Source organism: Schistocerca piceifrons, chromosome 4, assembly GCF_021461385.2.
Source record: "Schistocerca piceifrons isolate TAMUIC-IGC-003096 chromosome 4, iqSchPice1.1, whole genome shotgun sequence".
NCBI lineage: Eukaryota > Metazoa > Arthropoda > Insecta > Orthoptera > Acrididae > Schistocerca > Schistocerca piceifrons.
In genome coordinates this window covers 319,549,740-319,564,682 of record NC_060141.1, presented here as the reverse complement: position 1 = coordinate 319,564,682, position 14,943 = coordinate 319,549,740, and the positions used below count along the sequence as shown (strand labels likewise).

Sequence of the window (14,943 nt, the reverse complement as noted above, 5' to 3'; positions counted from 1 at the left end):
TCTGGGAGTAGGCATTAGGAGTGATTTAAAATAGAATGGCCATATAAAATTAATCGTCAGTATAGCAGATGCCAGACTGAGATTCATCAGATGAATCCTAAGGAAATACAATCCAAAAACAAAGGAAGCAGGTTACAGTAGACTTGTTCGCCCACTGCTTGAATACTGCTCACCAGTGTGGGATCCGTACCAGAGAGGGTTGGTAGAAGAGACAAAGAAGATCCAACGGAGAGCAGTGCGCTTCGTTACAGGATCATTTAGTAATCGAGAAAGCGTTACGGAGATAATAGATAAACTCCAGTGGAAGACTCTGCAAGAGAGACGCTCAGTAACTCGGTACGGACTTTTGTTGAAGTGTCGAGAACATACCTTCACCGAGGAGTCAAGCAGTATATTGTTACCACCTACGTATATCTCGCGAAGACACCATGAGGATAAAATCAGGGAGGTTAGAGCGCACACAGAGGCATACCGACAATCTTTCTTTCCACGAACAATACGAGACTGGAATAGAAGGGAGAAGGTACCCTCCGCCACACACCGTCAGGTGGCTTGCGGAGTATGGATGTAGATGTAGATTTAGATGAAGAAAATATTGCCTAGCCGGTATTTCCAGAATGACGAGGGTGTGGGGGTGGAGGGGTGATTCTCGGTGTGAAACGTTTCCTGAAAATGCAAAATGCAGAATTCTCAACCAAGGTCTCTGCCAAGTCATCCATCTTCGCGTAAAATGTGTCACATAAGAGGGTGAATTCGTAGAAGTGGACTAGTGACAAGTTTCATGATTGCTGGTTGACTTTTTTGTGTGAGGTGATAATTAGAAAGTGCCGCCACAGCGGCAGTTTGCCAGTCAGTTGCTCCTGCCAAAGACGATGCAGGTAATCATCGAAACATCAGATCTTACGATCAACTGACGCAGTAATATGTCCGAAAATGTTTTATATAACAGAGCCGTCGCGGAAGACTGCGCTCTCAAGACGTCGTTCTGGTGATATAAAATGGAAATGCCGTATGGCTAGGGCCTCCCGTGGGGTAGACCGCTCGCCTGGTGCAAGCCTTTCGAGTTGACGCCACTTCGGCGACTTGCGTTTCGATGAGGATGAAATGATGATGATAAGGACAACACAACACCCAGTCCCTGAGCGGAGAAAATCTCCGACCCAGCCGGGAATCGAACTCGCGCCGTTAGGAATGACATTCCGTCGGCTGACCACCCAGCTCCCAGGGGCGGACAATGGAAATGCTGTGTGGCTAGGGCCTCCCGTAGGGTAGACCGCTCGCCTGGTGCAAGTCTTTGGAGTTGACGCCACTTCGGCGACTTGCGTGTCGATGAGGATGAAATGATGATGATAAGGACAACATCAGTCCCTGAGCGGGGAAAATCTCCGACCGAGCAGGGAATCGGACTCGGTCCGTTAGGTATGACATTCCGTCGCGCAGACCACTCAGCTGCTAGGGGCGGATGTTCTGGTGATGATTAGAACTTTGTGACGACCCCTCAAGTTTCCAATGCGGCTGTTGCCCGGCTGCTCACCTGCCACTTGCTGAGCTGCCAGTGGGGTACGAAGAAAAACCGGTCCGCCGGATCTGTGGGTGCGACGGGGTGCCGGCCTCCCAGGCGGTGTAGGTAGCAGCGGCCCGCCGGAACATCGCGGTACGCCACCAGCTTCTGCAACAGCAGGCAGCGCCCACCCTTCAGCAGACCGGGTCCCTACGCCGCCCTCGGCTCTCAGCAGTGGTGGGTGTTCAGTACTTACCCTGTCGTAGTCGAACAGCGACCGCGTGGCGACAGCGCGGGGCGAGGCCGGTGGCCGCGCGTAGTACAGCACGCCCTCCAGCCGCTCCTGCAACACCAGTACACGTGCCGCTGCAGCCACTCCAGTCCCAAAACAATTGCTAAAGGTGCGGCCAGACAGGGAGCTGGTAGTCTGCGCGTCAGTCCCTGGTCTGCATAATATGCTGTGGCACCGACTCGGTTAAACAGGCCGCTCCCGCCCGCGACGGGCAGCCGGCAGGTTGTGAATATTTACAGAAACCGCGGAGGCCAGGTGTGAGAAATCTCGGAATAAATCGAAAGCTTAATTGATTTGGTGTGTGGAAACGTACCTGGTGGCTATAATTAAAAATCAGCAACTCCAGTGTGTGCTGTAATTATCGTATGGCAATGAAACTTGGTATATATGCTAATACATTAATATGGAACAGATTTACGCTGGGAAAAATTAGTTCCAATTTTGGCCACCAAGTGTAAATCTGGCGCTGTACAGCATCTCGTCGACGTCTCCGGTACTAGTATTGAACGAACTCTGTAATAATAAAATCGACATTATGTTTTTCTCTCTTGTTTGACCTTTTCTGCCCACGTCCCGTTCCTAACCGTTACATTATGCAAACATTTCTATACGTCTTTCTTGCATTCACAGCGTCAGATTTGCACCCGAAGGCCAAAAAGCCGGCCTCTGTGGCCGAGCCGTTCTAGGCGCTTTAGTCCAGAACCGCGCTGCTGCTACGGTCGCAGATTCGAATCTTGCCTCTGGCATGGATGTGCGTGATGTCCTTAGGTTAGTTAGGTTTAAGTAGTTCTGATAACCTCAGATGTTAAGTCCCATAGATCTTAGAGCCATTTGAACCATTTGAACCGAAGGCCAAAACAGAAACGATTTTTTTTATTTTTATTCCTGGCCTAGATCGGATTCGTATTGACGCATCAGCTCATCTACCACGTTTCGCTACCGTATGATGATTGCAACACTGGTCCTCTTTGAGTAGCTGCACTTTAAATATATCCACCGGGTACTTTTGAAAGATACCGAATATAAAAACGTGTCGAAAAGTTGTGAAAGAAATATGCGCTAGTCTGCATCAGGTAGCTATTAGTTTATTCCATACTAGCTGTAGTGCCCGGCGTCGCCCGGAATGTTTAATATCTGCCACACAGAGTAATTGGCCCTGTGCCTTGATACTCTTAACAAATGCAAGTCGCACGGGAAACTGCAATCAGTTTAAATCGAAGAGCATATTTGAACCACTGGGTGTCAACGAAATGCAATGAATTAACATGTCCTCACCCGTGACACTCATAAAACCAGGTTCTACGCTGACAGTTGGTAATCCAAGCTAACACCCACGCTTCGTAACGTCCACACTAAATAAGCGTCATATAATAAAAGCTGATTTAAAGGATTTTAAAACTTGTGCTTTCGGAGCAAGTTGAGTTGTGCTTTGATATCAATATTTGATAAACTGAGCTTCGATAATCCGAGCTTTGATAAACTGAACTCGATATTTCTGCTGAACTTCGATAGGAACAAAATGATTTTCTATTACCATTTTTAATTCATTTCTTCGAGCAAATTTTTCCTGAACGAGAAGATGATTAGTTTCATCGTCTGTTGTTACATTTTGCGGGAAGTATCTCATTGCGTTTTTGGAGAATTTGTTTTCTGTTGTACCGCTCAGTTAAGAGTCTTTCAAGTAGGACTGTATTTAAGCACGACACGAACTGTTCGACCAGTTTACGTCACGCTGCGGGAAATTTCCAGCCCTGTCCGATCTTTCCATCAGTCCGCGATCTAGTGACTTTTGTTGGTACTTTACCACAACCTGCCATTGCGTCTGTATGGCACTGGATTTTAATGATGAAAACAAATGTCAAACACGGACTAAAATATCTTCTAGGTTATATGTCATGTGTAACAACGGAAACTAATCAATAAATAAAAGTCTGAAATATTGTTTACGCCAAATTCTCTAGCTTTCGCTGGTTCAGAAATTAAGTGACGTCTGATGGTACAATCTCGAAGACGAGTATTATCGCTGTAATTTATTCTCGTGATAGAAATTACAATTAGTTAACGCGCTGTATTTCATTCGTTAGGCATTTATTTTCTTAATTGTTTCACCTGAACGCAAAAATTTGAAGTAAATCGATCAAGTACTTTTCGAGATGTTTGGCATTAATGTTTCTCCTTTATATGTTTTATGTATATGTAGGTACTGTGTGTATTAAAAATGTATAGCCTCTGTCCGCCCAAACGGTCATTAGGGGATCGTGTAAAAATTTGAAGTAAATCGGCCAAGAACTACTAGAGAGTTCTGGTAACAACATTTCCCATTTAAGTATTACATACATACACGAGTCAAGTCAGATTACCGAATCCTATGTAGACAGTGATCTTCCTCTTGTCTTGAAGGTAAAGTATGTACAATTTCATCAAGATCGGGACAGAACTGTAGATCTGTATGAATTACAAACAAATAAACACACTATTCTTTATATATACATGTTGTTGTTGTTGTGGTCTTCAGTCCTGAGACTGGTTTGATGCAGCTCTCCATGCTACTCTATCCTGTGCAAGCTTCTTCATCTCCCAGTACCTACTGCAACTTACATCCTTCTGAATCTGCTTAGTGTATTCATCTCTTGGTCTCCCTCTACGATTTTTACCCTCCACGCTGCCCTCCAATACTAAATTGGTGATCCCTTGATGCCTCAGAACATGTCCTACCAGCCGATCCCTTCTTCTGGTCAAGTTGTGCCACAAACTTCTCTTCTCCCCAATCCTATTCTTCCTCATTCCATTCATATACTTCCTCATTAGTTATGTGATCTACCCATCTAATCTTCAGCATTCTTCTGTAGCACCACATTTCGAAAGCTTCTATTCTCTTCTTGTCCAAACTATTTATCGTCCATGTTTCACTTCCATACATGGCTACACTCCATACAAATACTTTCAGAAATGACTTCCTGACACTTAAATCTATACTCGATGTTAACAAATTTCTCTTCTTCAGAAAAGCTTTCCTTGATATTGCCAGTCTACATTTTATATCCTCTCTACTTCGACCATCATCAGTTATTTTGCTCCCCAAATAGCAAAACTCCTTTACTACTTTAAGTGCCTCATTTCCTAATCTAATTCCCTCAGCATCACCCGACTTAATTCGACTACATTCCATTATCCTCGTTTTGCTTTTGTTGATGTTCATCTTATATCCTCCTTTCAAGACACTGTCCATTCCATTCAACTGCTCTTCCAAGTCCTTTGCTGTCTCTGACAGAATTACAATGTCATCGGCGAACCTCAAAGTTTTTATTTCTTCTCCATGGATTTTAATAGCTACCCCGAATTTTTCTTTTGTTTCCTTTACTGCTTGCTCATTATACAGATTGAACAACATCGGGGAGAGACTACAACCCTGTCTTACTCCCTTCCCAACCACTGCTTCCCTTTCATGTCCCTCGACTCTTATAACTGCCATCTGGTTTCTGTGCAAATTGTAAATAGCCTTTCGCTCCCTGTATTTTACCCCTGCCACCTTTAGAATTTGAAAGAGAGTATTCCAGTCAACACTGTCAAAAGCTTTCTCTAAGTCTACAAATGCTAGAAACGTAGGTTTGCCTTTCCTTAATCTTTCTTCTAAGATAATATATATACATATATTCGTAAATAAATGCATACTCGTATAGCACACATAGTTATTATAAATATATCTGCGCTTCCAGAAGAAGACTGCATGAAACACGACAGACAGAAAATAGAAGCATGCCAGTGGATTGAGCGTCTCTACAATTTTTTAAACTTACATTACAGGTAATCAATGTGGGCACCTTTTGTGACGCGACAAACGTTAATAGGTGTGTGCAGTTCATTGAAGTCGCTGCTGCTTTCCTGGGAAGTGCAACAGCAAGCAGCCTGCTTTGGAAATCTTGCATCGGGTTGCCTGTCTGCAGCCGTGAACTCATTACGTGGGGAAACAGGGAGCGAATGTTTTTTCTACATGTTCTGGCAAGCCTGTCGCTAGTGGGAAGCTCGGCAACTACGCCACGGCGCGTATCACGAATCGAAACATGGAGGGATTGATGTGTGTCCATTTATTGAGTGTCTTGTAGCTTTCGCGTAGTCATATTCGGAAACCCGGTAGGTACTTTTGGATACAAATCTGTTTTGACACTGTAGTTTTATTTATATACGGTTTGTAACGGATATAAGTGCAGATAATTTTATATGTGATACCTTAATATGTGCACACATCAGTGTGTTGTTTTCTCCCTGCATCAAACACTCTTCCCATACATTGACGATATTCTACCCTCCGTTTTGTTGCCTTTCATGGTAAGCCATCCTGGGCTTACACTTCAGCAAGATAATGCACGCCCGCACACGGCGAGAGTTTATGCTATTTGTTTTCGTGCTTGCTAGCCTCACCTTGACAGAAATGTCGCCGGATCTCTTCCACTGTGAGAACGTTTGGAGCATTGTGGCCAGGACTCTCCAACGAACTTGTTATTTGGAGGATCTAACGCATAAGTTGGACAGAATTTTGCACGATTTTCCTCAGGGAGATATCCAACAACTCTATCGATCAAAGCCAAGCCGAATAAATGCTTGTATAATGGTCAGACCTGTATCAACGTGTTATTGACTTGGGTAATTTGTGAAGCTATTGCTCTTGAATAAATCATCCATTTCTTATAAATTTGTAATAATTTGTTTACCAGTACATTTACAGAGCGACAATTATTGAACTACATGAAAAAACATATATTAGTCACAAACTACAACGTGCACACACTTTATTCTACATGTAAACGTCACTTTAGATAACTGAATTTAGGTTATGACAGTTTAGATTTGCCTACCATCATTGGCGATGATGTGGCAAAGACGAATAGCGAAATTCTGCATGACCTTCTGAAGTTTCGGAACATCGATACCGTCAATGACTTCCTGAATAGCTGTTTTCAGCACAGCAATGGTTTTGGGGTTATTCCTGTACACATCGTCTTTAATATAGCCCCACAAAAAGGAGTCGCATGTGTTCAGATCCGGAGAATATTGCGACCAATCGACGCCCATGCCAGTAGCCTCTGGGTACCCCAGAGCCAGAATACGATCTTCAAAGTGCTCCTCCAGGATATCAAACACTCTCCTGCTTCGATGGGCTCGAGCTCCATCTCGCATGAACCACATCTTGTCGATATAAGAGTCACTTTGGATAATGGGGATGAAATCATCTTCTAAAACCGTCACGTACCATTCGGTAGTCACCGTGCCATCAAGGAATTTCGCACCGAATATTTCGTGACTGGACAATGCACGCCGGCCGGGGTGGCCGAGCAGTTCTAGACGCTACAGTGAGGAACCGCGCGACCGCTACTGTCGCAGGTTCAAATCTTTCCTCGGGCATGGATGTGTGTAATGTCCTTAGGTTAGTTAGGTTTAAGTAGTTCTAAGTTCTAGGGGACTGAAGACCTGAGAAGTCCCGTAGTGCTCAGAGCCATTTGAACCATTTTGACAATGCGCAGCACACAGTCACCCGTTGACGGTGAAGAGACTTCATGATCGCGAAACGCGGATTCTCAGTCCCCCAAATGCGCCAGTTTGGCTTGTTGACGAACCCATTCAAATGAAAATGGGCTTCGTCGCTAAACCAAACCACATTCACATCAAAATCTTGTTCGTCAGTTCTGTGGTCAATAGTGTTGGCGAAACACAACCGCTGCTCCATGGCCCTTGGGCTTAATGGCTGATGGGTTTGAATTTTTAATTGGAAAAGATGCAGGTATTCAACAACAATTTGTCACAGTGTCTCTTGGTTTACTCGCACTTGTTCTGCAGCTCGTCTGGTCGATTTTCTGGGGCTAGTTTCAAACACAGTGCGTGTCTTCTCCATGTTTTCAGTCGTTTTCACCCTTTCGGACGACCGAATTGCCAACACTGTCATCACAAACACTACCCGTTCTCTCAAACTTGTGAATTAAATTCTTGATTGCTGGCACACTCGGACCGGTTGTCTTCAGCTTGAAGTCGGTCGCAAACTTTCTTTGACCGCAGTTAGGCTGTTATTTCTCACATAGTAGGCCTTCACAAGCGCTATACGCTCAGGCGGGTGTACCGTGACATTTTCACGTGCAACCTTCGTACATCCATAGTTGAAATGGAGGACCGTGCGACATAAGCTGATATAAATGTATATTAAAAATGAAAAAATTCCTCCAGCTGTATTTTAAGGGTCGATTTTATTTTGGCAATTAGTTTCAACGTTGTAACAACGCCATCTTCAGGCCCATAAACTGTTGACGTCAACTGCGTGCGGCTGATAATAGAAGTTCACGTGCATGTGGCCGACAAGACGCGTGTGCATGCGCGTATTAATTCCCATCATGCCTTGCGGCCAACCTTGCCGTTTGAACGTCCTAACGCAAGCCGTTCAGAGATTATGACGATTTTATTTCATATAGTTCAATAACCGTCACCCTGTACATCACATCTACCGATTTTCGTCGCATTTGGGTAATTCATTCGTGGTACCTCGCTTTTTTTTGTCTTAGAATGTATTTTGTTTGGTACAAATGAGTACTTATGCCACCTTTTTGGAATTTTGACTATCACTCCTGACTGAATCTCCTGCTGTTCTTGTGTCACATTCTACATGAGCCACCCATGCTAGCTGTTGTTAGTGAATGTGGGAGAGACAGACGGTGCTCGAGTGAGAGGGAGAGATCAGGTCCAGTACTGGCTGTGTATGAGCGTGGGAAACCGCCTAAAAGTGACGGCGTGCTAGTCTGCATCCGGCCACGCCGGGGTGGTCGTCTGGGGCCGAGTCACCGCGGCGATTCCCGGAAAGGTGCCTCCTCCCGACCATTGGCCGGCTGTGGACTCTGGCCAGCACGTGCGGCCGCTGGCCGCTGCCCGCCGTTGCCGTAATTGGCGGACGGAAGGCCGCGACGGCCACTAATTAGCCCACAATGCTCGCAATTACTCTGCTGCACTGAGGGGGGAGGGGGCAAAGTGCGCCGCAGCTCGACGCCCGCCGCCGGCTCCCACACTCCCGATCCATGGGCAATCTACACTACTGGCCATTGAAATTGCAGCACCAAGAAGAAATGCAGATGATAAACGGGTATTCACTGGACAAATATATTATACGAGAACTGACATGTGATTACATTTTCACGCAATTTGGGTGCATAGATCCTGAGAAATCAGTACCCAGAACAACCACCTATGGCCGTAATAACGGCCTTGATACGCCTGGGCATTGAGTCAAACAGAGCTTGGATGGCGTGTACAGGTACAGCTGCGCATGCAGCTTCAACACGATACTACAGTTCATCAAGTGTAGTGACTGGCGTATTGTGACGAGCCAGTTGCTCGGCCACCATTGACCAGACGTTTTCATTTGGTGTGACATCTGGAGAATGTGCTGGCCTGGGCAGCAGTCGAACATTTTCTGTATCCAGAAAGGCCCGTACAGGACCTGCAACATGCGCTCGTGCATTATACTGCTGAAATGTAGGGTTTTGCAGGGATCGAATGAAGGGTAGAGCTACGGGTCGTAACACATTTGAAATGTAACGTCCACCGTTCAAAGCGACGTCAATGCGAAGAAGAGGTGACCGAGACGTGTAACCAACGGCACCCCATACCATCACGCCGGGTGATACGCCAGTATAGCGATGACGAATAGACGCTTCCAATGTGCATTCACCGCGATGTCGCCAAACACGGATGCGACCATCATGATGCTGTACACAGAACCTGGATTCACCCGAAAAAATGACGTTCTGCCATTCGTGCACCCAGGTTCGTGATTGAGCACACCATCGCAAGCGCTCCTGTCTGTGATGCAGCGTCAAGGGTAACCGCAGCCACGGTCTCCTAGCTGACAGTTCACGCTACTGCAAACGTCGTCGAACTGTTCGTGCAGATGGTTGTTGTCTTGCAAACGTCCCCATCTGTTGACTCAGGGATCGAGACGTGGCTGCACGATACGTTACAGCCGTGCGGGTAAGATGCCTGTCATCTCGACTGCTAGTGATACGAGGCCGTTGGTATCCAGCACGGCGTTCCGTATTACCCTCTTGAACCCACCTATTCCATATTCTGCTAACAGTCATTGGATCTCGACCAACGCGAGCAGCAATGTCGCGATACGATAAACCGTAATCGCGATAGGCTACAATCCGACCTTTATCAATGTCGGAAACGTGATGGTACGTATTTCTTCTCCTTACACGAGGCATCACGAAAACATTTCACCAGGCAACGCCGATCAGCTGCTGTTTGTGTATGAGAAATCGGTTGGAAACTTTCCTCATGTCAGCACGTTGTAGGTGTCGCCACAGGCGCCAACCTTGCGTGAATGCACTGAAAAGCTAATCATTTGCATATCACAGCATCTTCTTCCTGTCGGTTAAATTTCGCGTCTGTAGCAAGTTATCTTCGTGGTGTAGCAATTTTAATGGCCAGTAGTGTATTTTTAATTACTCGATTGTACACTGAGATGACGTAAGCCATGGGAAACCTCCTAGTATCGTAGCGGATCTCCTTTTGTCCGGCGCAGTGCAGCAACTCGACGTGGCATCAACTCAACACGTCGTTGTCAGTTCGCAGAAATATTGAGCCATGCTGCCTCCGTAGACGCTAATAATTGCGAAAGTGTTCGTGGTGCAGGATTTTGTGCACGAACTGACCTCCTATGTATGTCCCATAAATATTTGGTGACATACATGTCGGCCATTGCGGATGTCCAAATCATTCACTCGAACAGTCCAGAATGTTGTTTAAACCAGTCGCAAACAGTAGTAGCCCGGTGACACGGCGCATTGTCATCCATAAAAATTGTGTCGTTTTTTGCTGCAAATAGCCTCCAAGTAGCTGAACATAACCTTATCCAGTCAAAGATAGGATCAGTTGTATTAAAGAACCCAGCCCATTCCATGTAAAACAACCCACACCGTTACGGACCACCACCAGCTTGCATAGTGGTCCGTTAACAACTTGTTTCCATGGCTTCGTGGGGTTTGCGCCGTACTCGAACACTGCCACCAGCTCTTACCAACTGAAAACGGAACTCATCTGACCAGGCCACGTTCTTCAGTGTCTGGGGTCTAACCGATATGGTTACGAACACAGGAGAGGCGATGCAGGTGATGTTTTGCTGTTAGCAGAGGAACTCTGGTCGATCGTCTGCTGGAACAGCCAATTAATGCCAAATTTCGCCGCTCTATCTAACGGGTACGTTCGTTGTACATCTCACATTGATTTCTGCCGTTATTTCACACAGTGTTGTTTGCCTTGAGCAGTGATAATCCCTACGCAAACACCGCTCTTCTCAATTGTTAAGTGGAGGCCGTCGGCCACTGCGTTGTTTGTCGTGAGACATAATGCCCGAAATTCGGTATTCTCGGCACACTATTGAGACTGGATCCCCTAACGACTTCCGAAATGGAATGACCCATGCGTTTAGCTCTAACTATCGCTCCTCGTTCAGTGATTGTTAATAACCATCGTGTGGCGCTAACCACATCGGAAACGTTTTCACACAAATCAGCTGAGTACAGATGACAGCACTGCCATTTTATATCTTATATACGCTATACCATCGCCATCTGTATGTGCGCATGTCGCTATCCATGACTTTTGTCAACAGTGTATTAATTACTTGTTTATTGAGCCAATCGCATATCTGTAAAGATACTCCGTTTGCCTATGAGCATCTTTTCCCATCCTTTGTTGAAGAGATGGTAGACAGAACTTTTTATTTCGAATTTTAAGCGGAAGTCAACATGTGACTCTCGATATTTTGGTGCAGAAGTGATACAAGATGTAGACTACGGGCCATAAAAATTGCTACACCACGAAGATGACGTGCTACAGACGCGAAATTTAACCGACAGGAAGAAGACGCTGTGATATGCAAATGATTAGCTTTTCAGAACATTCACGCAGGGTTGGCGCCTGTGGCGACACCTACAACGTGCTGACATGAGGAAAGTTTCCAACCGATTTCTCATACACAAACAGCAGCTGATCGGCGTTGCCTGGTGAAATGTTGTCGTGATGCCTCGTGTAACGAGGAGAAATGCATACCATCACGTTTCCGACATTGATAAAGGTCGGATTGTAGCCTATCGCGATTGCGGTTTATGGTATCGCGACATTGCTGCTCGCGTTGGTCGAGATCCAATGACTGTTAGCAGAACATGGAGTCGGTGGGTTCAGGAGGGTAATACGGAATGCCGTGTTGGATCCCAAAGGCCTCGTATCACTAGCAGTCGAGATGACAGGCATCTTATCCGAATGGCTGTAACGTATCGTGCAGCCACGTCTCGATCCCTGAGTCAACAGATGGGGACGTCTGCAAGACAACAACCAACTGCACGAACAATTCGACGACGTTTGCAGCAGCATGGACTATCAGCTCGGAGACCATGGCTGCGGTTACCCTTGACGCTGCATCACAGACAGGAGTGCCTGCGATGGTGTACTAAACGACGAACCTGGGTGCACGAATGGCAAAACGTCACGTTTTCGGATGAATCTAGGTTCTGTTTACACCATCATGATGGTCGCATCCGTGTTTGGCGACATCGCGGTGAACGAACATTGGAAGCGTGTACTCGTCGTCACCATACTGGCGTATCACCCGGCGTGATGGTATGGGGTGCCATTGGTTACACATCTCGGTCACCTCTTGTTCGCATTGACGGCACTTTGAACAGTGGACGTTACATTTCAAATGTGTTACGACCCGTGGCTCTACCTTCATTCGATCCCTGCGAAACCCTACATTTCAGCAGTATAATGCACGAGCGCATGTTGCAGGTCCTGTACGGGCCTTTCTGGATACAGAAAATGTTCGACTGCTGCCCTGGCCAGCACATTCTCCAGATCTCTCACCAATTGAAAACGGCTGGTCAATGGTGGCCGAGCAACTGGCTCGTCACAATATGCCAGTCAGTTCTCTTGATGAACTGTGGTGTCATGTTGCAGCTGTGTGGGCAGCTGTACCTGTACACGCCATCCAAGCTCTGTTTGACTCAATGCCCAGGCGTATCAAGGCTGTTATTATGGCCAGAGGTGGTTGTTCTGGGAACTGATTTCTCAGGATCTATGCACCCAAATTGGGTGAAAATGTAATCACATGTCAGTTCTCGTATAATATATTTGTCCAAAGAATACCCGTTTATCATCTTCATTTCTTCTTGGTGTAGCAATTTTAATGGCCAGCAGTGTAAATATAGCGTATGCAAAATGCTGTAACTCCTAAAAGCATAGCGAATCACTGAGAAGAGTTATGTAAAATGTAAACTTCCAAAATCTCTGTAGTTGCGCAAGAGCATTTTGAAATCAATATCTTCCAAACAGTGGGATATGTCATAGTGGACATGACGACTGTGTGTTCTGTTTTTGGTCACCTAGATCTCCGGACCTGATAATCACAGATTTTCTTAATGGTGTTACGTAAAAGAGATTACATATCTCCTTTGCCGAACGCAATTCCACATCTACATTATACTCCGCAAGCCACCTAACGGTGTGTGGTAGAGGGTACTTCTGGTACCACTATCTGATACCCCTTTTCCTGTTCCACTCGCGAATGGTGTGTGGAAGGATGATTGTCGGTAAGCCCGTGTATTGGCTCTAATTTCTCGAGTTTTCTCGTTGTGGTCATTTCGCGAAATGTATGTGGGAAGAAGTGCTCTCTCTGAATTTCAGTGGTAGACCTCTCTGTGACGCACAACGCCTTTTTTGTAACGTCTGTCAATGTATGCCGTGAAGAACCACGCTGCTCTTCCTTGCAACTTCCCTGTTACTTCTATTAGTCCTGGTAAGTATCCCATATTGATGAACAACACTCAATAAGTGTCGAGCAAGCGCCTTATAACCAATTTCCACTGTGGATGATATACATTTCCTTAAGAACCCATTTAAATTGTGAATGATTTACATTCTTTAAGATTCATCTTACGAATCTCAGTCTGGCATCTGCTTTTCCTACTATTTGTTTTATGTGGTCATACGACTTAAGATCACTCTGGATATTGTAGATACTGTTTCCAACAGTTTAACATCAACATTGTAGTTGTACACTGGTGGCTTTTCTTTCCTATGTATGGGTAATATATTACGTTTATTTACGTTCAAGGTCAACTGCCAGAGCCTGCACAATTCATCAGTCCTGCAGGTCATTCTGCAAATCGATATTGTCTTTGGGTGCTGCTACTTTGTTAGATCATTTATACAGGGTGGTCCATTGATTGTGACCGGGCCAAATATTTCACGAAATAAGCGTCAAACAAACAAACGACAAAGAACGAAACTTGTCTAGCTTGAAGAGGGAAACCAGATGGCGCTATGGTTGGCCCACTAGATGACGCTGCCATAGATCAAATGGATATCAACTGCGTTTTTTTTAAAATAGGAACCCCAATTTTTATTACATATTCGTGTAATTCTTAAAGAAATATGAATGTTTTAGTTGGACCACTTTTTTCGCTTTGTGATAGACGACACTGTAATAGTCACAAACATATGGCTCACAATTTTAGACGAACATTGGTAACAGGTAGGTTTTTAAATTTAAAGACAGAATGTAGGTACGTTTCAACATTTTATTCCGGTTGTTCTAATGTGATACATGTACCTTTGTGAACCTATCATTTCTGAGAACGCATGCTGTTACAGCTTGATTACCTGTAAATACCACATTAATGCAATAAATGCTCAAAATGATGTCCGTCAACCTCAATGCATTTGGCAGTACGTGTAACGACATTCCTCTCAACAGCGAGTAGTTCGCCTTCCGTAATGTTCGCACGTGCATTGACAATGCGCTGACGCAAGTTGTCAGGCGTTGTCGGTGGATTACGATAGCAAATATCCTTCAACTTTCCCCACAGAAAGAAATCCGGGGACGTCAGATTCGGTGAACGTGCGGGCCATGGTATGGTGCTTCGACGACCAATCCACATGTCACGAAATATGCTAATCAATACCGCTTCAACCGCACGTGAGCTATGTGCCGGACATCCATCATGTTGGAAGTACATCGCCATTCTGTCATACAGTGAAACATCTCGTAGTAACATCGGTAGAACATTACGTAGGAAATCAGCATACATTGCACTATTTAGATTGCCATCGATGA

At 45.4% G+C, this 14,943-nt stretch overlaps 1 protein-coding gene across 1 annotated transcript in view; it reads right to left on the bottom strand.

Moving 5' to 3' along the window:
* The window catches only part of LOC124796399 (collagen alpha-1(III) chain-like), a 203,182-nt gene that overhangs the window by 85,087 nt on the left and 103,152 nt on the right, over positions 1–14,943 (bottom strand). The window contains exons 2-3 of the mRNA XM_047260576.1: positions 1,758–1,844; positions 1,535–1,669 (exon numbers count right to left, since the gene is read on the bottom strand). Coding sequence (XP_047116532.1) covers positions 1,535–1,669; positions 1,758–1,844 — 222 coding nt within the window. The remainder of the gene's footprint in view (positions 1–1,534; positions 1,670–1,757; positions 1,845–14,943) is intronic.